A 23,991-nucleotide genomic window follows, 5' to 3' on the forward strand; every position below is an offset into this window, starting at 1 on the left:
TTTAGTATCTGCTATTTATACCACTGAAGAAACAATGTCTTGGTTACTCTTGATAATCCACAGACCTCACTGTAAACCGCTTTCATTTAGGACTAGTTCCTCAGTCGAAGTAGTTCCAGTAAAGCCTGCAGACATTGAGCTGTTTGGATTATCTACAGTAACCATTACACTGTTTATGTAAAGTCATTGACATTTTTTTGATGTCATTTTTCAAAGTTTTGAGCAGCACAAATAAATTTCCATTCACATCCATTGTACTGGGGCGGCCATATGTATTTTTGGTTTGTTGCAGCACGTGTTTGCGACTTTGCCAATTTCATAAAATGCCAGAGGGTTGTGTGTGGTAGTGAGAGATGAAAATAGATAGATGGATTGGATAGATAGTGAAACCAACAGAGAGAGAGAGAGTGGAGTGTTTACTCTGCTAAAGACTTGTTTACTCTCCATTGGGAGGAGGATGGACATCCCCAAGTTATTTGTGCTGAACAATGAGCAGCCTCAGTCCCCGAGGGGATTGCTGATCCTAAGATCCACTCTCAGAAAATGCTCTGCAAAGCACAACCTTCGCCGCAACGCTCTGGAATAAGGATCTCATTAAACTACACAGCAGCCAGCAGCAGTGCCGCGCTAACAAGAGGCAGAGAGGGCCACAGACTGCATCATGCATAACTTTGGTTGATGACCTAATAAAAATCAATACGTCACAAGCTGAAGTGCAGACAAAACTTAAAAGAAGGTCGGGTGACTTTGTGGAAACGTGTGTGATCTTCATCTTCAAATAGAAACATCAGAGCTTAGCTTGACTCACCCTCCGCTCCGATAGACACCAGCTTCACTCCTTTACCGGCGATGAAGTCGAGCGCTTTGTTAACGTTGGAGATCTTGTGGACTCTCATCTTGCCTCTCTCTGGTTTGGCCAAGCGTTCGCCTTAACAGAGAGATGAGAAAACATCAGACAGGTGGAGGTTGATCGGTACGTCAAGAAGCTTCTCTCATATTACATCACGTCTCTCAAAGCCTATGAGGCACTTCAACTTAAGTAGAGGATTTAATATTTTACCCCACAACATTTCATAGGGAAATATTCTACTTTTTACTAGAGGGCCATACATTTATATGACAGTTAAAGTTCTCCAAATATGATGCACTGTTACAGATTTAACTACCCAACAATATTATAATGTATCATATGATTCTGACAGGAGTTATGCTGCTGGATAGTGAGTAGTTTTTCATTACATACATAAATTTAGCTTATGATACATCAAATTTTTTACTTGATAGTAGTAGTGAGAGTTTGAGTGCAGGACTTTTTCTTGTAATTCTACTTTTTGAAGTACAAGATTTGAATATTTCTTCAACCATTGTTTTGGCAAATATACATATAGGGAAATCAGTACCATGTGAAACCACATTTAGTCTGCCAGAGCACAGCTGCATTCAAAACTAGTAAAATATTCTTAATATCATGTGATATTTGTTGCTGATTTATAGCTGATCTTAATCCAATGCTGTCCATGCAAATTGTTTTCACTCGGTTAATCGGGTTGGGTTAGGAGCTTCTTTACCTGAGATGACCTCCAGCAGCAGCATGAGTTTCAATCCATCCCGGAAGTCCTCCTCGATGTTCTCAATCTGCGTGCCTGCTTTCCTCAGGTGAGAGTTACACCAAGCTGTAAATGTCTACAGAGATAGAAGAAAGAAAAGGAAACAGACGTGTGATTAGTGCAGTGTAAAAACTATATGAGTCTGCAGCAGCCAGCAGGCCGTGATTCCAGCTCTGGATATATATGAGCTACCCAGGTGTGACGCCACCAGAGTCTGGTAATGTTTGTTAATAGTGCCGAGTTATTAAATTCACACTATTTTACAATCTGTTGACAATGGCGCCAGTCCAGCGCATAAACCCAGCATGACTAAAAGCAATACAGAATTATATTTGGTGTGGGTAAATATAAGGACAGCAGATTGATGTATGAGGAAGGAAGTTTTTTTTAGAACTGAAAGATACAGATTTAAGTCTCACATGTTGGAAAAATCTCAGCCCTGTGTTATGTGTCTGTGGGCAAAACACTGAATCATGACAGGATCTGTAGCCGAACATGAACTCTGACCTTTCAGTACAGAAGTGAGAGAATTTTCCTACAGAGGCCAATAAAGTGAAAGATCACACCCTTGAAAATGAAATTTCAGCATAAACGTGGTGACTTCTCAATGTGTTTCCTGTTGGTTTATTCACATACAGAACCAGTCGAACATTTGGACACGGAAATGGGAAGGTGTGCCCAACCCTTTCACCCCCAAGTACCTTTCCCTGTGATGATAACAAGCACTTTCTCCAAGAAGCACACTGGAGCATTGTATACTGTACATGTATACAGTAGGTGTAGCAGGCCTCGGATTCTCTGGCATTGCTGGCATGCAAACATGCTAATGGAAAACATCTGGAGCAGGAACCCAGACGCCCAACAGGAGCTGGCATGAGCAGTGAGCCCGCCGTGCACCCCACTGTGAACGCCTCTTTATGAGTTCCCGGGTTAATTACACCCAGGGCCCAAACATCAGGCACCATGTTTCCACCAGAGACCCGAAGGAGGACCTGCAGGACCAGAGCCAGGCGTTTATGAAAGCCAGCACTGTCTCTTACTGGCTTGCCTTTCAGTGGCGGGGAACAAAAGCCATTTAAAAGTCACTGGCAAGCTGGTTTGGAGCACTTCTGGAACCTCTGCGATGAGATCACTCTTAAAATGGAGTGGCATGAGGTTTACACGGCTATCAATAAACTAGAGTGTGGAAGAGCCTAGTTTCAGATGTGTGGCCGCCACATGCCAGGAGTTTCAGCCAATGAAAAAGCCAAAGGAAATTCTGTGGATACTGTATAAGATGATGAGGGAAAAGCGCAGATTATATGGTATTTTATCTCCGAGGGTAGAGCTGGCAGCAAAAAACCAGCGCTGAAGATTTACGTGCAACTGGCAGGCACACGCCCTCTGCCTTTAAGAAACTGTAGCCCTGCAAAGTTACTCCTGATTTAAGTCAAGCACCAACAGGCACTTGTATAGTTCGTAGATCCTAATCAATAGTCTCTTCAGAAGCTTGCCAAGGATTTTAAACTGTTAAAGCAGATCTGTGGTGTCAGCAACCGACGTGAATATAATTTAACTTGCTGGCTCTGCAGGTTTAGGTTCTCACAGTGTTGTAGTTTTTCCTTTTTTTATCCTGGAAGCCAGTTTTGACAAGTGTCAGTTCATTTTCTCTCCGTTCCCTTTTTTTGTTCACGTTCCCACAGCTTCATTAAACACCAAATGCCCTCGACAGATCACAGAAAGTAAATGTAATGCTATGAGGCATTTTTTTTGCATGCTGACAACTCCAAATGTCAGCAAGAGGTGAATGATACTTCTGAACTTTAATTCCCTGGAATAAAATGTCAACACCACACCATACACATCTATAACAAAGAGATGAGGGACATAAAAGATTTCTGTGTCCAGCTGTCGGAAGAATTCACAAATGAATCCTTCTGCATGTTCAGCCTAACAGTGCTTAATACCATTTATTTGGGCAAATAAGGCAGGATAGCTTTGGGTAATACATTTTAACTGGATAAAATGACTATATTTCTATTTAAAAACCTTGCTTTGTGCACCTTTAACAGGAACAGACAGATGAAAATGTCAAAAGGCTTTGAAACAAACCGCGAAGAGCACAGTTGTGAAAACGAGTAAAAGTTCACAGAAGGAATGTTTTGCTTGTTAAATGTGCTGGAAGGAGAGTACGTTTGGCTGCTCTGGGCTGGGCGACCGACCTCCTCCTGACAAGAATTAGCCGGCCCTCCTGCGGCTCCACTAACTCTCCGGGTCACTGTGGAGTTTGGCAGCAGCACACAGTCCAGCCTGGCAGCCACCTGTGCCGTCACATGACCCGCTGGCTGCTTTATGGTCAACAGTCCCAGGCCCTTCAGGTGTTGTGGGGCTCTGGGCAGGGCATGACACTGAGTTACTGCTCCACTGATCACAGCGGCAGCTTACTGTATTAGCACAGAGTTAAGATACTGTGTCAGAATGAAAACCTACTCTCACAAAGCTCTGCACTTAAGAAAATAGAAGAAAAGGATGCTATCAGAGTTTAGTTTATTATTGGATTTAAAAAGGCCAACAGCTTTACCCCAATACAGAGTTATTCTGTTTAGTCCTCATCCAAAAAGCCTTTTTTCTCCTAACGATAAAAGCTTGAAATTATGAACAGATATGTCAGATAAAGCCGCCAAACACGGCATTAGAACAAAACAACAGTCTGATTCTACAGCTTTCATAACCATAATCTTTCAATACTAGGACTAACAAGAACCATGCTGGGATTTTATTTATTTCGAATTTTTTTTTCTACATGGATCATCAACTGGTGACGATACTGACTTTTTTGCCTGGGCCTTGCTTTAAAACAACACAGCTGGAAACAGTAAAATGTTCATGAAGCTAACATTACCTTAGTTAGCAAGGTTTCTACAGCTGATAAAATCACAACAACATGTCTTCATTTTAACAACATACTACGGTGGCTATTGGCTGGCTATCGGTACTGTATATGAAGTGATGTGACTGCTGTGCCTTTAATTTACCTATATGACCCTTACCTGGCACTCTAAACTCAGCACAACATAAATAATTGTTTTATTGGAGTGCTGAAGGAGATAAAAAGAGAAACACATCCTCTGTGAGTTGTGTTTTCATCAGTTGCTATCACTACAGTAAAATTACAGGCGGTGGATTTTCCCCTGCGGAGAGCCTAAGTATAGCCAGAGGAGGTGGCAGGATGAGTAGTATCACTATAAACACTTCGCCCTCATATATCATCAAATACCACTCATAACATCTGTGATCATCACTGTGTTGAAGAGCTTATTTGCTCTGCTGTATATTGTAATTTCCTTTTTTTGTGTTGCATCCAGTTTCCAACCAGTTTCATCTGCTTCTGAATCACTTTTAAATCTCTTAAACTCCCAAGAATGACTTTTTTTTTTTTTTTGACAAACTCCAGACACAAGGAACCGGTGCGAACTCGATGCATTCCTCTGCTGCTCATATCTGTTGTTGGAGAGAACAACTGTAAGCTCAAGAGAGGTTTTTTTTCCCCAGTTTTCTCGTTGCTATGTTGCTGTGTGGTTTACTGAGGCTGCCGTTGGTAGAGAAAAGTAGTCCCTCTGGCTCTCTGAGTGCCAATTCCTCTGGGTATAAGTGTTGAAAAGTCAGTGAAAAATGGCAGCTCTCTGAGGAAACAACTGCTTTTTTAAACTTTAATCGACACTGTGAAAGGATTAACTATCAAAACCCATTAAACCTTTGCTACATATATCATTCCTAATACTAGCTTCCCTATATTTGGCCTGTTACCCACAAGAATAAGCAATGTACACAGCAAACAATCATTGTCTTCACTGTCAGAGAAGCTTCCAGGCTGTTTATTTTATAGATGTGGATTAATATGCGGTGTATAAAGCGTCTCGTAGGATCCCTGTGCGCTCTCATGTGAGATCATGTTGTCCTTGTACAATATGTGCTGTGAATCTCTGTAAGCTGTTAACATGTCTGCCCGTCCAACTCCTGCTCATCAACACTGAAAATTATTCTCATTACCGAGGCCTGTCTGCTTCAGTTTCACTACAACATGTCGTGTTATGGAGCACAGCGAAAGCACGACCGCGTCCGTGGGGAGAAACTGAGGGGTCGTAAATTTTCAGGGCCCCTCCTGCTCTCATCTGCCTCCTCTCTCTCTCTCTCTCTCTCTCTCTCTCTCTCTCTCCAGACTCAAACCTCCCAGAACTGAGGCGGCCTATAAAAACAACAGGGGTCAAGAGCGAGAGGAATCTGCTCTGCATCAGTTTCAGGGAAAGTTGCCAGTCAGCGTCATTACATACGACACATCACCCATGGCAACCACCGAATGCACGGCTCAACTCTACCAAGTAAACCTACTGTACTCAGAGGTGTGATTCTACATAAAAGACCAGAAGGGAAAGCTATGAACCCAAACACCAGAATGTGTTACTCCATTTTCAGACTGATTATTACTGGCAGGAACTTTTCTTTTTTTATTATCTTATTTTTCTCTCCTTCCTTTTTCAATTAATTGATTCAATCTGTTGTTCAGTCAGAAAATTGTTATAAATTTGTGAAAATGACTGCAGCAATTCTTCAGAGCCAACATTTTGGCAAAGATTTGGTCTGATTAACAGTCCAAAATAAACCCACAGTATTTAATTTATATTAATATAAAACAAAGAAAAGCAGCAAATCATGTTTGAGAAGTTAAAAACAGAAATTTTGTGAATTTTTTCTTGAAAATATATATAAGAAAATACCAAAAATATTTATGCATTTAAGTAAATTCTTGACCTTTGACAAAAAAAATCCTAATTCACTTACTACATTTTTCTAGCGCTTTCAACTGTATCACATGGCCTTATATCATATGGTATTGTTTCCACTCTCAATTTACATATTTAAGTCAGATCATGTAGTCGGAGGAGAAACATTTTGATTGTGAAAGAAGTTTTTGCGTGATTATTGTGCTTTAATGATTAGTTGGTTAATTAATTAAAGTACTCCATCCCAACACAATGTCCACTTACGAGCTTTTCATCCATATTACAGTACATGGCCTTCATCTGATGACGTTAGCTCAGTTGTCATGGAGATGGATTTATTGACATGAGTAGCCGTTATAATTTAATCCACTATAGCACTTTTTGTCGGTTTTGGCATACAAAGTCTTGACCAGGAAAATGCTTCCATGATGAAGACCAATGAGGGCCATGTTACGCAGTTGAAAGCTCCGGAAAAAGCTGTTAAAAATGTTTTGTCAAACCTTTCTAAAGGTTAGAAATGACCTTTCATGCAAAACTTATGATCCAACATAAACACATCCGCCTACATGACAAAATGAGCAAACTCAACCTCACCCACTGATGAAGGCCATGTAATGTGGTTGAACGTGCTGGAAAAAGCTAGTACTGTAAGTGGACGTTGGAAAGATGATGGACGCAGTGTCATCAGTCTTCAAACTTGTGGCACACTGACCACTATCTCTCCTTGCTCCTGTTCCTTTCTCCACCTCTCACTCTGCTCACAGTCTCCCCCTCATCGCCTCTCTCTCCTCCCTCCCACTCCATTAATCAGCCTCAGTTAGGAAAATATTTCCTGCGTCGCTGCCAGTTCCATATTAGTACAATACTTTTACTGAAACAAGCCAGCTCATGAGTGCGAGTCGCTGCCATATCCGAACACACAGGCGGGCAGGCAGGCAAGTTCAGCGCAGAGAGGAAAGGCAGATATTGCTGGCAGAGCGTCTGACACAGGAAGGCGGTTTTCAACACAGCGGCCAGTTTCTCAGCCCGAGTCTCCAACTCAGGGTACGAGAGGGCCTCTCATGTCCCGACGAAACCCCAGAAATGGGCAGATGAATTGCTAGAAAAACATCTTGAAAAATATCTTTCCAGCGTCTTAACAAAGCAGGAGAAAGGAGCTGTGACGAGCTTGAAAGGGGGAAACTATTTCTCTTTTATGCTCAAATCCACGGCATAAAAAACTGTGACGCCACCCACAGCTTGAGCTTAAACGCGAGTGAATACTGTCTGGATGAGTTGAGGGGAAACTGGGCCTCTGTGAATCCCAGGGAGGTAAAGGTTTCTCTCCTGTTAAGTCTATTTCTGCTTGCCTCTGTCTCCCTCTCAGGCTCGTGGGGGCCAGAAAGTGCTGGTGGAAAGAGTTTCTTGTGCCAGGAAAACAAAGCTGCTAACAGCTACAGTACCTTCCTACATCGCAGACTCCCAGATTATTTCCTGATGTGTGATGGATTAGGGCATCGTGCTTAACCAGACGAGTTCACTGAGAGCATGTTCTGATTTAAAATGGCATCCTGGCGGGACAGCTGTGGAGGAGAGGAGGAGTGCTATGCGGAGACATGCCTTGCTGAAGGGCTCATCAATGATAGATATTAAAGAAAGGGAGAAGCATTCAGGTCATGTCCTCCTTGTTTTAAAGAGGAAATATTACAGAGAAAAGAAAAAGACCCTGTCCAACCAGCATTAAAACTTCATTTAATAAAACTAGTTCATTTGAATAGAATTGCTGACAGTGGTGAATCTATTGTCATCAATCACTTCAATTTTGGTGAACCTTTTTACAGAAATTCATGTCATTTCATCAATAACCGGCAGTCTTCACTGGGCTGAACTTTGCTGAAACAGGAAGATATCATAATTTATTAAAGTAGCTATCTTGAGCCATCCAATTTTATTCAAACCTCTTCAAATTCACAAAAGACTGAAAGAATGATTTGTAGATAGTCCTGAGAGAGGAATCCATGCTACAGTAAAATACATCTCTTGAAGAAATTGTGTGAGCTTACTGCAGCAATCGAGTTAACAGGCTTCCTAAATTCAACATATTACTTTGGTGAAATCAAATAACACTAATGTGCTTCACAAACACAGTCACACAAGTCACACTGATTTGTCACAAAAATATAAAAATAGCCCCTTTAAATCTGCACAGATCTTGTGTTTTGTAATCAAGTTACACAGCAAATGGAAGTAAAGTCACTGCTGTCTTATGAATGTGGTGCAAATTTGTAATTCAAAGTGTTCAGCGTGCAACTTCTTTGAAAAAAGTTGCTGCAACTTTGACACCTGCAGCAGTTTGGCTGAGTCAGACTCTGAAGTAGAGGAGAACAAGTTAACAGTGGAGAGACGGATACTAAATAAAGTGATCGGTGTTCCAGGAGATGCCTAAATTTGGTCCAAAAGCCACAAAACACAAACAAAAACTTGGCACAGGTGTTAAAACAGATGTTCTGCTCTCCAGGTATAGGTTACATCCTAAAATAAAACTGTACATTTCTCAGCACATTAAAACAAAGTGTGTCCTCTGCCTTTGACCTTTCCTATACTATAGGAGCAGGTGGCAGCCGCAGTGCATCATCCGGGGACCAAATCCAGTCCGATGCCAGTAAGGGAAGGACCTGGGACGACCAGGGCTTGAACTTGCTGTGAAGCGACAGTAGTAATCAGTGAGTAACCACGGTGCCCAAAATACGATCTGTCATCCAAAAAAAATGGAATTGAAGGATCAATCAGAAGTGACAATGAAAATCTAGCAGAGCACAACAGAAGGACACTCAGGTTTCTGCTGCCTTCGGTGAGGAGGCGCAGCGGGTTTTGAAAAGTTTTTTTTTTTAAAAGAGCCAACCCGTCATTGTGAATGCCAGAGTGACGTGCAGGATGGGCCAAGCTGCTGTCTGGACGCTCTGCAGGCTGCTGCGCTGTGGCTCTGTGCATCTGGCAAGCAGAGAGACTCCAACACAAGTTCCATCTCAGCATTTGAGTGGGAGGTGAGGAGAGAGAGAGCAGAGCAGAGCAACAAGATGCAAAGTCTGAAAAACCTGATGCAGAGATAAACAACCGCGTGTGCCCGGAGACGGAGATGATGAAGATTAATGAAGACAGATTGGAGGACGGAGAGAGACGTCGGTAAGTAGATTATAGAGAGAAGGGCGAAAAGTGGAAACCCCACATGAAAAGACGTGATTGATGAGCCTTACTGTCTTTTTCAAAGCGAGTTACTAAAGCTCTCAAATAATATTTACACATTTTTTGGCCAGTCAGCTCACAGTTTGAATAAGGACCACATCAGCTTTTAATTTTAGACCAATAACATTTAATTTTGAAGTTTGCTGTAATCAGATGATTCTCTTGCAGAGGCTGAGTGAATCCGCATACAGCTTTCATGTGGAGTTCAACTTTGGTGAACTCTTGGCATGTGAATTCATCCCGTTGACCAGTTACGTAACATCTTGACAGTTCTGACTTTTGAGTCCAACATTGAGGAATCACAGTATAAACTGATCCACATGGCGGCACGGTTTGAAGTCAGGCATCAGTCGGGCCTTACCGACCGACCGATTAGTGGCTACAAGTGCAAATAGTCACTTCAAAACACACACAAGAATTTAAATTTCATTATGTCGGCACTTTTAACATAATATGACATCATTGGAGGCGGCAGCAGGGGACCAAAACTGCTATTTTCTGCAATATCTGGTTGTGTACTCTGCAAAAAAAAAAGCTGGAAAAAGGCTCCGACCAATCATCTACTGTGGCCCAGAGCAAAGTGACAACGATGAAGCAATGAACTACAGTATGAAAAGTCTCATGTTTACGGCTGAAGGCTTTTTTTTTTCTTTGTCACCCATGGTTTTTGTTATTTTTCTCATAACTTCTGACCTTGAGAAGAGCAAACAGTCATGCAAACACACAGAAAGAGATGGACTGACATAGAGAGCGGCGCCCCAACATGGAGACATTTACACCTTCGCCACAAAACAGCGTGATGTTTCCAAATAAAAAAGCGCCACTGCTCCATCCATCCCGCTCACAGTGGGTCATGGACAGGAACAATATGACCTTTCTGCCTGCTGAACCTGATGCAGAGATGAAGGGGAAATATCTGCCCTCTCCTTCTTCCAGCTACAGCTCTCTCTCTCTCTCCCTCTCTCCCTCTCTCTCTCTCTCTCTCTCTCTCTATCGCTAACAGAGGAAGGATGGGGATCTGGGGGCCTGCCAACTAGAGAGGGGAGTGTGCTGAGAGGGTCAAAGGTTCATTCATTCATTCATTCCCCCTCTGTCTCCTTCCTCTAAAGCTCACTGGAGGATACTGGCTGACTCCCCCTCACACACACATACACACTTCTGCGACTCCAAAAACACATAACAAGTCTCAGCTGAGGCTGCCAGGCAGATGTTGTGTGTGTGTGTGTGTGTGTGTGTGTGTGTGTGTGTGTGTGTGTGTGTGTGTGTGTGTGTGCGTGCGTGCGTGTGTTCAGAGAAGGCTCATATGGACTTCCTCCCTGCAGCTGGTCCGATTTGTTGAGTCGGTTCTCTGGCCCTGCAGCTTCCCTCATTTTTCCCCTCCAGAGGCGCACGGCTGGACCTCTCTCTCTCTCTCTCTCTCTCTCTCTTTCACTTTCTTTCTCTTTCTCTCTCAGTCCCAAACTCTCTTACCACTCTCTCTTATCTCCTGCACAAATGTTGACCAAAAAAGTGTGAAAATCTTGCTATAAAGGTGCCAACATGATACCCGAATTTTGGTAGTGATATCAAAGCAACACCTGTTTTGCTACCTTAATTAGGGGAAGAAGTTGTGTGTTAAATCAGAAACTAAATAAGTAGACAAGCTAAAGGATCATTTTCTGTATTTTTTTCTACAGACACAATTTGATCAGTTCTCAAAACTATGTGGGCACACCCAGCTTTATATAAGTGAAATACTCAAGTCTTCGACCTCTACATTGTTATAAAATACTTCCACTTCTGTAATTACAAACCCATGAACTGTTCAAACCCACAGACATTTATTTTGAATTCTAGTCAAGATCACAAGGTTTCCAAAGATATCAAACATGTCACACTGAACTAGAATTAAATATGCAGAAAATGATACACAAATACATCCATAATTTTCTGGGTTGATGAAGCTTGTTTGTGTTTCTTCTCTTCATCTCAGTAAAGACCTTCCTCTCTCTCTCTCTCTCTCTCTCTCAGACACACACCCACACACACATACACACACTGTCCTGAAGCAGCCTCCCTCCCAGGCTAGCAGAGAAGAGGAAGTATTGTTTCCTCCAGCTTGCAGCTGTGATGGAGTGCGACAGTCTCTCAGGTGCAGCATCCATCCAAGCAGCCACTCAAACAGGCTGTTGCTGCTAAACTGCCGACTCAGCACAGTCATCCCATTACACTTATCTATCGTCTTGGCTGCTGCTTCAGCACACACGTGTGCACGAGGGCGAGTGCGTGTAAGCAAATGCACATTGGAGCGTGAATGCAAGAATTAAAAAAATATGCTGAACCCAACATACAGCCTGTCTGAATAATACTAGCATACACTCACAGTATACTGTATGAGCAAGCAAATACACTTCAACACGCTTACACATGCATCCACACACTCTGCCCTGTTCCTGCACGTGCTGACGAAGCAGTGAGCCAGCCAAAAAGTGCAGATTGACAAAGAATAGCAGCTATTGTGACCACAGTCCACTGATATTTACTCTCTTGCAACCCAAAGCGGCTCTGATGCATATTCATGTGTGCCTGTGTGTGTCTTACAATGAGAAGTCAAAGTGTTGTAATAGCTCTTTCCTCAGCTGAGTTCATCTCACAAAGAGAGGCTCGTTTGTGAAAATGCCGCAGAGCACCTAACACTGGGCGGTTGCCGTAGCAACCACCAAAGCCTGGAGACCCACAAACAAACAGCTTGGCTGCGTCAAGGCTCTTTAAACCCACGTCCACGGCTCCCCGAGCTGTCGTTGAGATCCAACATGTCAGCATGCACACGTAGGTTCACACACACCCCACGCAACACAAGTCTACACCCTCAAAAACGTCTGTGAAGGGTGACAGTTCACCGTGAAATTTCCTCTAGGAGCACAGACATCAAATTCAAGGATTGTAATCCAATTTAAAAAGGTATGGTTTGGTGGAACCTACGGACTAAAATCTATTTCAACTTCTGCTACTATATTAACACACTGCAGGACTCTCAAAGCCATCCATTCATCTGAAAGACTTGTGAAGGATTTTTGAAGGCACACAAGAAACATGTCTGCTTCAGCACTGTCATATCTCTTCGATGAAGTCTCCATATTTGGTGAGGGTAAAAACAAATGTGCTCATGCCCTGACAGCAGCACTCTGTTGATGTCACAGCACACAAATTGGATGCAAATCCATGTGCAGATGCTATTCAAATAGAGCCCAGGCATCAAAGCAGCCACGCTGAGCAAGTCATTCTCAAGTCATTGCAAAGCCCAGCGTGGACATGTATCTTCTCGCTTCACTGAGTCAAAGCAAGAGTGTCCCACAGCACAAAGGCCGGTCTGTAGAGAATCCTGTTTTCTGGACAGTATGTGTCCTACCTGAAGATACCGCTTAGCTTTATGGTACTTAAACAAACACGGAAAAGCTGTGAGGATGCAGGTGAAAATGACACAGTACCTGCATACACTGCTTGTACAGTATTACATGAATAATATTAAGCTGATGTAGGTTCATAAATTCAAAACAAATACTTTATGAATACATTTATAAGAGACCTTTATTTGAAGGACAAAGATTTGCACGCCTGCACTGCGAAGAGAAGAGGAATTTCTTTGAACTCGACAGGAGTAAACTTGTTATTACAGCAACTCAGCGCTGCCACAACTCCTGAGTCATGACTGAACTGTCGGTGCTCTCTGACAACAGTCGGACGCCAATCTAAACAGTGTGATGGGAAGTACAGTGGCCCTCTTCATCCGAGCCATAACACAGTAGTCATGAGTCAGCTCGAGCTCGGTTTGCTTCTCGCTCGTGTGCTGGGAAGTGTGCGGCTCGGTCCTGGTGCAGCTTTGTGCCGGAGCAGCGTTTTTCACTGCTGACCGTCACCTGACTCAGAGAAATGCTGAGCTGGGCGGAGCTACACTGCACTCGAACAAAGAATGCTTTCAACACATTTACTGTACTGTATGTGTCCTGTTAAGGCCATTGTACATCTGTGCTGCATTTCAATACACCGCACTGCCCTGAATGCAACATTTTCAGTTATTAAGATTGAACACAAAGATACTGTGTGTTTCATGAACTGCACAACAGCTTCTTGGAAAGTGTAGTGAGCTAAGCTACCACTTTCTCTTTATTAAATGAAGCTCCACAGCACTGATGCTATCACTAAGAGAAATGTAGCAGCCTAAGCTACGACAACAACAACACAGTTTACTCAATATTAAGCCATGACAGAGCTTGAGAGAGGATTTCAGGATAGTAGCTTAGTGTTATCTAAAAGATTTTCAAAGTTATGGCCGAATATAGCTGATCTCAACAATAACTCAACTCTTTCATAACGAGACCTCTCCTTGAGCAAGACTTGGATTTAGCCACAATAATAAACAGACTGAATCAAGCCAAAGGTCAATAAAAAAGTTATTTGTCAGACACTTATAATGACAATCTGAGCCTGTCAGTGGCAAAAAAAACACTTTTAGATTGACCGGGCGGCTATTGCCCCCCAAGTATTACAATGGAGCCCAATTCTTGGCTGTCTGCGGAAAAAAAATGTTGTATATAAAAATGTATTCTCCCCCATTAGTCACTTAGACTGGAAAAAAGGGGTGAAAAAAACTCAAGTTTCCCTTTAATATTCATACTAAATTTTTGATACATTGTGCTGCGGTGAATTGTGTGGTGCACTTGGCTCTGAATGTCGCTTCAAAGTAGTGTTATGAGAAGTGTGAATCAGTATGGGTTACATATAGTGTTTGTTTCAGTGTACTTTAAATGTAGGACACACCTGCCTTCTACCTCACAGTATGCGAGCGCACACTGCAGAGCTCCAGACTGCAAGCGTGGGTGTAGGGACAGACCCATATACCTGTGCAGCAAACATCGTAGGCATCGACTTAGGGGTTGCTAAGTGATGTCGTGATAAAAGTACTTCTGTCGGCCACAACTTATTTATTTTTTTCCCACTAGTATTCTGTGAAGACCCGCACCACTTTGCCTCTGATTGGCTCGTACTTGCTACCTTTATAGGTTATGTTTAGGCATGAGTAGTGGGAAGGTTAGGATTAGGGTAAGAATATCAAAATCAACCAATAGGACCTCTAAACTCACAAGTCACGGACCTCCCTTTGATAAAATATTTGTTTTTAAATGTTTTATTACAGAAAGTGTATGAAACCCATGAACAAAATAATACAATAATTCATTCTCTTTTTGCTAAGGAGCCCATAGAAACCTCTCAAAGACCTATGGGTGACCCTGGGCCCCACTTTCAGAACCACTGCTTTAATGTACTGTATTCAACGTGGCTATTACCTCATCCAAGTGCATGACTCATCATATCTGTTTCTCACTTTTTCTTCCCATTGTGTTAAATTCTGTTTCTTTCTGATAATAACTGATAACCCAAAATATGCTGATATGATGCAGACTTCCTTTTTGCTTTGGCCTCAGTGTTCTTCATATGTGGGATCCCTTTTTGAGAACGAAAAGAAAAATGATCAGTTCCACATGTGAGTCGAAGAGAGAAGCGGTAACATTTTCAGTTCAGCTAATGAAGCTGAAATGAAAGCTGGTGTCTGGGAAGAACTAGGATTAAAAAGAAAAAAAAAAGTCCAGGTAGTGTGTGAAGTGAAACCTTGATCACAAGTTACTTGATGTATTCAGTTCAGCTCCAGTGGCCACTTAAGTTGCACTGACCGTGTTAAAGATCCCCTCAGAGCAATGTATTCATCACAGACTGCATAGAGGAGAAGCCAAGCTGCATATCAAACACGTTGCTTTATGGTTGTGTCTTTAAATATGATACGACTTCTTCCTGCTAGAAATAAATGCAATGAAACAACGCTATAGATGCTTTAAATACTTCAGTCCACGAGTCACATTGTCTAATCAGCTACATACTGTAATAAAAGCCGTCGCAAGTCATTAATTTGAATATGTGCCTGGCCATATTTACATGCATCTATACACTCTGGTTTTAGATGACCAGACCTCGAATTCGATGCCCACATCTCGGATTTGTTCAGCAACTCAAAATCGGTTTGTTGTGGTGCTCAATGCTGTCACCGGTGGGAGAAACAATTGAATCAGTTTTTAAGCAGGATTAACGACGGGAATGACATCGTTTTTACATGGCTGCTATGCTAATGAGCTACATCCAGGAAAAAACTGTTTGAATGGTCACAATCAAGCATGGTTGAAATTGCAGCAGCTCTACAATTTTATATAAATATTTGAGTCAATTTAAGGAAGTAACTACTCTTAAATTGGCATATTTCTTTGTTCAGCGTGAACATTTTTACTCCTCCTCATAATCTCTGCTGAAAATGACTTAGATGGGACAGATACATGACTCGCTACTGATTGGTTAGAGTGCAAAAAAATCCTCTTACAAACAGAAATGACCTAACATGAACAAGATGTTAGGCTGGCTAATGAAGTGGAAACAATATATTTGATTATCAGCCTGCCCGGATCAACCAGTGATTTAAAAGGTGTTATTTTTGTTACTTTTACTTCCTTTATTGTTTTCTTCTGGGCAATTAACCTCTTGCGCTAACCAGTTTCCTTAGAGGAAACGCAGTATTTCGACTGTTGGGGCACTACAGGGGAAGTGCAATATTTCTTATTTGTTCTTATTTATTCAAGGCAACAGATTATATATTAGAGATGCAACAAGTTACTGATTAATCCATTAGTAGAGCAGGAAAAATAATCAGCAGCTATTTTGAATAATGATTAAATGTGTAAGCAATTTTTTTTTCCCACTTCTTGCTTGTTTGTTGTTTGTTTTATCTGAAAATAAATTGGATAAATTGGATTTGGAACCATTGGTCAAACAAAACAGGAAATTTGAGGACTCACCTTGGACTTTAGGGAACTGTGATGTGATATTTTTCACTGTCTTTTGATATTTTATAGACCAAATGATTAATAAAGAAAACTTGCAACGCCACTATATAGATAAGTTTTGCAAGGGATAGGAGACATATGGTCAAAGCTTCAACCACAACCATAATATGACTGAGTAACATAAATAAAATAACAATAACTTTTTGCAAGGGAAACAGTATTTTCATTTGGGCCAGGAAAAATCTTGTGGGCATCTGCGTTTCTTCTCTGGCTTTTCCGAGCTGGATCAGCAGGAAGGTCACAGAGGTTGTAATTACAACGACCAAGAATTGAAGGCAAAGGTCATGGCGGAGTCAGAGGGAAACAAAAGAAGACGACTATGAGAACAGTTCAGAAGGACGCACACATGTCTCTACTCTAAAGAGCTTTTTCTCTAAGTAACCACAGCTACAGATGAACTCCACAATGAACCATGAGTGACGGATAATGCTGTTGTTTCTCCCTCCCTCTGTGCATCCACCCACCAGCCACAGCACCTGCCAGCACTTCACAGAGCTCAAATCACTCTCCTGCCCTGCCGGTCTGCCAAGGGCCTCTCCACTACACAGCAACAAGTACCAGGCCGGCTCTGCTCTTGTGCTGGGCCGTCAGGGGTGGGGCTGTGGAGGGGAGGTGTCTGTTACAACTTGTAATGAGATCCGCTGTGAGCACTTCACAGTGGCCGCTGTTGTTTACTGTCGCTGATGAAGTGACGTCGGGAGCGTGCAGACTAATCCTGCAGCAGGAAACAGATGAGGGGAAAGTGAGCGCTGGGAGAAGAGATGTCGGTCAGCGCTCGTTGGCCGCTTGCAGAATGTAATTGCTCGGACTGTATCACACAAACAGCACAGAGTCATTGGCGCGTAATGCAACACGCCCGCGGGGAGTCAAGTCTTGCTCTAACTGATCATGAGCGCCGGTGAACCAGACAATCAATAGCAGCCACTGATTGAAATTCAGACGTTCGATACTTGTCCTACTTTAAAAAAGTGGAAGAGCGCAGCAGAACAAATAGCCTCTGGCCTCGGTTTTCAACAGAACACTCTCTTCCCAAGGACTCACAAACACAGAGTGGCTGAGCTATTTATTTCCAACATTATATTCATTGTATAGGTTCAGGGGAACATCGGCTTTTCATCCTTTCCAAGCACTGTCGCTGTAACTGTTGCACTTCTTAAGGCTCCTTCCCTCCACCAGTCACCCGGGGAGGCCTGATTCTCCACATTGACTTTAACTCCCTCTGAATTACATTTAATTTCCTAGAGTGCAAATAAACCCCTAAGAAACATCCTGTCTTCTTAGTTCAAACGCTCTAGTTCCCTATTTATTACATGGAGAGCAAATAAAAAGTGACGCACCACTCTCTGCACAGTGGAAGACAGGCTTCCTGATAAGGCTGGAGAATGATTTCATCATACTCAGGCGAAAGCTAAGCAACGAAAAAAAACTTTTCCTTAAATCCATCACCACCCACTCAGTCACATCTTGTGGAAAGGAGAGATATGGTGGTGAGAAACAGCAAAAAGAAACAGAAAAGGAAGGGTGAGGGTGAGGGAAACTAAGGAAGGAGATAAGGAAAAAAAGCTGAAGGATAAGAAAGTATCAACCTTTTCTTATTGGGGGAGCTGTTTAGGTTTTTGGTTCATTCAGACCATTACTGGATAAAAAATATCCATATCCAATATATTTTAACCTCTACCTAGTCCCTGTTATTAAAGCACTTGCAGCTCTACACTCCCAGTGCCAGCTCAGCCCATCCAGGGACAAATCTTGTGCCACATGGGAAGTGAAGCGTTGATAAGCTTCCGGCAAAAGCAGCAGCAGCTGGTCTTTGATAAACAGAAGACGAAGAGCCGGGTATTTAGTGTGAGCATTAATGGCTGCCACGGCTGGACAGAGGAAGGAAAAGGTTGAACTTTCTCAACAGCAAGACACCACAGTGTTGAACTCATGCTTGTCTGTGAAATGACCTCCAGGATCACTTCCTAAATATTGTTATCTTAGGAGGTTACCACTTTAAAACATCTTCTCTCTTCTCAACATTGTGATGAATGACCAGTGTTGGGCAGTAACTCATTACTTACTAACCCTGACTGTAAGGGGTCCCTCTTCATGTCTGCTGTGAAAAGGGTCTATTACAGTTCATCACAGTAACGCCCTGTTATTTTGGCAATTTGGGGGTCTCAGAGTTTTATGGAAGGTTTGGTCGCTGTGTGTTTAAAATTGTCACCAGTCAGTTTGTGTACAGTGGAGCTGCAGGGTTACCGGGATAAATGGAGGGTTTATGTCAGTGCAGTCTCTGCATTCAGCTGAAAGATGTCTCCGGAGGACGAGAAATGCAACTTGTGGTTATTCCAAAGTTGCCTTATTTCACATGTGGTGTGTTATTCTTAGCTGGCTTGCTAATATTAGCCACAGGTACGCCTACATTCAGGAATCACCTGACGGTGATTGTGTGTCGTGCAGCTCTGGTCAGGCTTGTGGAGTGCTGTGTGCATTCACAGACGGCTACGCTAATGCTAGCTGTCAGACGGTCAGTAAATCCTTACACACTTTATCTTGGCGGGCTGGTTAAACCGTAAAATCTAATTTTCTATCTCTGCGTGTGTTAATACAAAAGATGCGACATGGAGGTCTGGAGGCTTTTGTGTTGTTTTAAGGTAACTTTGACAGAGCTGACAGTCATTCATTTATAGTAATTTATAGTAATTTCAAATAACTTGCCACACAGGTCAGTAAATACCTACCTACAGTTGGCTGGCTGCTTGTTAAGATACAGAAAATGGGACTTTTGGGTGTTATGGAGGTTATGGAGTTGTTTAATATGTAAAATTAATACTTGATTACATCTTAACATCCTAAGTAACTTGCTCACTACTTTTAATGACAGGAAGTATGTAGCAGTGGGGGAAACACCCTCAAGCACCTGAAGAGAAAAGAGTAATCTGATAGCTTCTACACCATCCTGGCCAGTGATGATAAATTATTGACTCCAGGTTGACAATGTGACAAAGGATGGCCTCCTGAACACGCTCTCTTTGTGCTGAGCCCTGAAAGCTCCTCTGTCTGAGCCTCCTCTTCCACTCACTGCCTCCTCCTGCCCCCCCCCACCCCCCCCCCCCACCCCTAACCCCGCAGAGCTCCACCTACACAGCTACTGAATGGAAAGGTGTGCCTGCTGCCTGCTTTTACCACGGTGTCTGTTTACTCAAAGCTGCTTTCACTTACATGAGACGCACTGCAGCTGCTCCCTGTGAGCGGGGCTTACAGCTCATACGCTCACATGTTCAAGGCCTCCCCGAGTACAGTACAGTACGCACCCCCCCCCTTGGCTTCAAAGAGAGGTTTCGCAGCGAGCACATCCACTTGAGAATGCATGTGGTTTGATTAATAGCATTAGCGGAGGAAAGACCCGACTACATCCTTCCCATGTGGTGCAGGAAAATTCCTTGGAAACATGCAGACAGATCGCCTATAAACCCCCTCTGGGTCGTAGTATGCTATTGAAGACATGTGACCATAAATACGTAGTGGTTCCAGACATAGCCGAGCATTGAGCAGGTTTTTTGCAGTGCACTCTTGGCTCAACAGGAAATGCACCTTGACCCCAAATCCCATGGTGGATGTGGAATCCAAAAAGCTCTCCGTCTGGGGTCTCAAATCTGCCACCGGGCTGCAAATATAACTTTAACTGCAGTCTGTGCAGGGGATGAATCTTCAGTCATGAAACTCCAAATGAAGCAAAACACTCAACCATATCCAAGTACCAAAGTCATTAACATTCATTGCACAATGGGCCTTGAAAATATTTTAATGACCTATAACCAAGAGCTTGGAGCTGATTTCTGTATAAGTTTCTAAATTTGGAGCACAAGCCTGAGAAAATAAGCGATGCAAGAATTTGCATCAGGGCCCTGGCATTTGGGAGCTGTTCAGATAAGGGCCTGGTAATTGCTCACATTTGACTTTTCAAACAGTGAATTCTAAAAAACACAGATGCAGTGTATAGCCTGATGAGGAAGAATTAGCTTTCACCTTCCTGAAACAAATAGAGGAGAAACTATTCAGGGACAAGAACTGCATATCTTTAGCATGAAAATGTTTTCCAGAGAGAGAGAGAGAGAGAGAGAGAGAAGGGATCAGAGGTTTTTACTGCTGTTCAGCTGCAATGGACTTTGTCAAGCAATTCAGCTTTTAGGCCAAAAGTGGGAGGAAAAAAGAAAATGACAAATATCCAAAAAGAGCACAAATGAAAAGCTCTGTTATATATCAGAAACTTGAAGCACTTGATGGAAAACTCAAAAAGGAACCTACAAACATTTTAGAGAGTAAGACCTAATGATATTACCAATTATTTGTAAATCTGGGTTTGTGTCTGTGTCTACTATTTAATCGATTTTACAAAGCCAACAATGATTGAACACAACATCAACATATTGTTTTAGTTGACATAATGAACTTGTTAGCAAACAGTTCCCTATTTACACATCCATTAGACATGCAGTTACATTAGCATTCATTTTAGTAAAGTTTCTGGAGACATGCTGCTTGTAAGTCAAATATTAACTCTCCTTTTAGCTCTGTTTTTGGTCTCCACCAACTCCAAAGGATATATATCAGGCTCTTTTGGCTGCTAAATGCCCACCTGCAAGTTGCTAACTGTGTCTGGCTGCTGTTTAGTGCTAATTTTAGAGCTTTATCAGAGATAACAGCTGCCTGCTGTGGTAAAAAACGACACTATAATAGCAGCAGAAGTTAACCAAAAAAGTTGCAGGCCAGAATGCTTTACAGCTGAGGGGAACTGCAGTGTCCTCTGTGGGTTTGTCACTTCGACTGATCCCTTTTATTTTCGACCTGTCTGATTAATTCAATAAAAGCTCTAAAGGATCAAGGCTTTGTGAGTTCTCCCATTGACTTTTCTTGGGTAAACAGTGCCACCAGTTCTCTGACTAGAGCCACAATGCACCACACAAGGGAAGGGGAGTCGGGTTATGTAAGAGTCATTAGACACAGGTCAGTATCTTTTGACACACTATACATCAGCCGGGAACTTCAGGCTATAAAGAGTAGATGGTTTCCTCCTGACTGAAAGTTTCTCATTAGCTGCAGATAACAAGATGTTTCACTTAATTATGAAACGTGCTCGATCAAACCCCGGCAGAGTTTGCGCAGTATCATCTTACATCCAGAGAGAGAGAGAAGAAGAGAGGTAGGATGAAGAGACAAGGAGGTAGAAAAGTGAGCTTGTTGGTGGGATAATATGGGCAACAGAAATGAGGAAGAGGCACTCGTTTGAGCTAAACGTCAGCTGTATGTCCACAACAGACAATCTGCCTTATCAAAGGACAACTTCTGATTTAAAGAAAAAGTGGGACTCCACCCTTTAATTGTACCCCGGGGGTGAGTCGGCAGAACGCACATAAAACTTCCTGTGATAGGTCGTATGGACGCTCCTGGGTCTTCTCAGCTGGGGTATAAGTCTGTGACCCCATCAATCAGAACAAACAAGATAGGGCTCTGACAGCGTGACCAGGGCAGAATAATTGGTTCGGGGGGGGGGGGGGGCAAGAGCTCCTGTTGGGATTTATAGTCCGGCTGCGTCAACCACGACAGCGAACAGATGCAGGATTATCAGCACCCCGAGAGTCCTCATGTCTCCTATTAAGATATCTGTCTTTGGCCTCTTCAATTTTCTGACGTTTTACTATTTCACAGACAGCAGCAGCAGCTCTGACAGATGACTAAGTGACTGAGGAACACTGAAGCGTCTCCTGCCGGGAAACAGACAGTTGCTCATTTCCCTGCAGCATCTTTGATTCAGACAGAGGCAGAGGGACACATCACATTCTCACAGTTCAACAATTATATTAAATAAGCTTATTCACTTCCTTGCTGTGAGGTAGATTACATATTTGATAGCTCTCTCTCTCTCTCTCTCTCTCTCTCTCTCTCTCTCTCTCTCTCTCTCTCTCTCTCTCTCTCTCTCTCTCTCTCTCTCTCTCTCTCTCTCTCTCTCTCTCTCTCTCTCTCTCTCTCTCTCTCTCTCTCTCTCTCTCTCTCTCCACACTTAACACACAGATGTGAGAATGATATTGATTGTCATCTAACTTTAGGCAAGAAAGCAGAAAAAAAACTTATTTCGCAACGTCTCAACGTGTGCTCATTTTTTTCACATCAGCTATTGAGACAGTTTTCAATTCTGCGTTCACACTACCATGACCTGCAGATATGACTACACTACTTCTTTCACAAAGACCGAAAACTTAATTTAAGTGTCTCAAAATATCATGTAAGCACTATGTACGTGCATGATGGCATGTGAGTTTAATCATGTAATCAGGTGCAGGTCTGGGTGACATTCGTTTATGGAGTCCAGGCTGCAGGATGGAAAAACATCACATGACACAGCCAGACAGTTTATTGAATATGGGGGGGGACAGGGGAGGGGGGTGCGGTGACACACTCTTCGGCACGCTCATGTTTTATGTAGTGAAAAGAACCAACATTTCAGCACATAACGCCTTCATCGGGGTGGAGAGCAGAGCCGCCTGTCACACACATAGAGAGAGAGAGAGAGAGAGAGAGAGAGAGAGAGAGAGAGAGAGAGGGGAATTCACTACTGTCATTCCCTGCTTTGTCATCGCTGAATTTGTGACGCTCTTCTTCTTTTGTTAAAAACAGGGCTGCAAAAGGTGCATCATGGGAACAGAGGAATCTGATGACAGGAAGCATTTTGTGAGGTGGCCAGATTAACCAGCCTATTATGAAATCTAGCAAACTGCTGCAGTTGTGGTGGCAAAAAAAAGAACACCCAACTCTTTTTCGGCTTCCTCACTTGAACTGAAACGTCACCGTGTTGAATCAGTTTCCTGAATCTAGAAACCTGAATCATAACTTCTTTTTTTTTTTTAATTTGTGGACATAAGGAACAAAAGCAGGCTTGTTTTTGCAGATACAGCGAGTGTTGTTTTTTCCAGCGGCAGCGAAACATCAGTCACTTTAGATGTGGGTCAGGATGCTCGAGTTTGAACGCCTCCTGCCAGCAACGGCCCCGCCCAGAGACAGCTGATTAGTCAAAGTGGGAAGTGTAAAAGTGGTGACATGTCTGATGACTTGATTCGCTTACTGAACATTTCCTGCGTATCTGTCACACAAAAAGACAAGTTCCTGCACAGCCTGTTGGCCTGCGGGGTGAATTAATTGAGTCATGCATCATGATTCGTACAAACGTATTGACCAACACACTGCTGCTGCTGCTGCTGCTGCTGCTGCTGCCCGTCAGTCTGAACGCCCAGAACTTGATCACGCTCCAAAACTCAGCCAGTGGGTTAAACAGCACATCAGCTATGTTATAATTTATCTTATTTTTCATTCAGTACATCAGAGAAAAAGGAGTATGGTCCATATCTGCCAGCCCAGCGCTCAGTATCAGTCCAAACTCATCATTTTGAGCCTCATGCAGTTATCAAATTAGACAAAAGTTTTTTTGGCATAAGTGAA

At 42.7% G+C, this 23,991-nt stretch overlaps 1 protein-coding gene across 4 annotated transcripts in view; it reads right to left on the reverse strand.

Moving 5' to 3' along the window:
- Positions 1-23,991, reverse strand: part of actn1 (actinin, alpha 1) — a 57,569-nt gene that overhangs the window by 30,290 nt on the left and 3,288 nt on the right. For all 4 annotated transcript variants that reach the window (XM_053335292.1, XM_053335290.1, XM_053335289.1 and 1 more), the window contains exons 2-3: positions 1,569-1,683; positions 809-928 (exon numbers count right to left, since the gene is read on the reverse strand). In XM_053335292.1, coding sequence (XP_053191267.1) covers positions 809-928; positions 1,569-1,683 — 235 coding nt within the window. The remainder of the gene's footprint in view (positions 1-808; positions 929-1,568; positions 1,684-23,991) is intronic.

The sequence above is a fragment of the Scomber japonicus genome, chromosome 16 (assembly GCF_027409825.1).
Source record: "Scomber japonicus isolate fScoJap1 chromosome 16, fScoJap1.pri, whole genome shotgun sequence".
In the NCBI taxonomy this organism is placed as follows: Eukaryota; Metazoa; Chordata; class Actinopteri; order Scombriformes; family Scombridae; genus Scomber; species Scomber japonicus.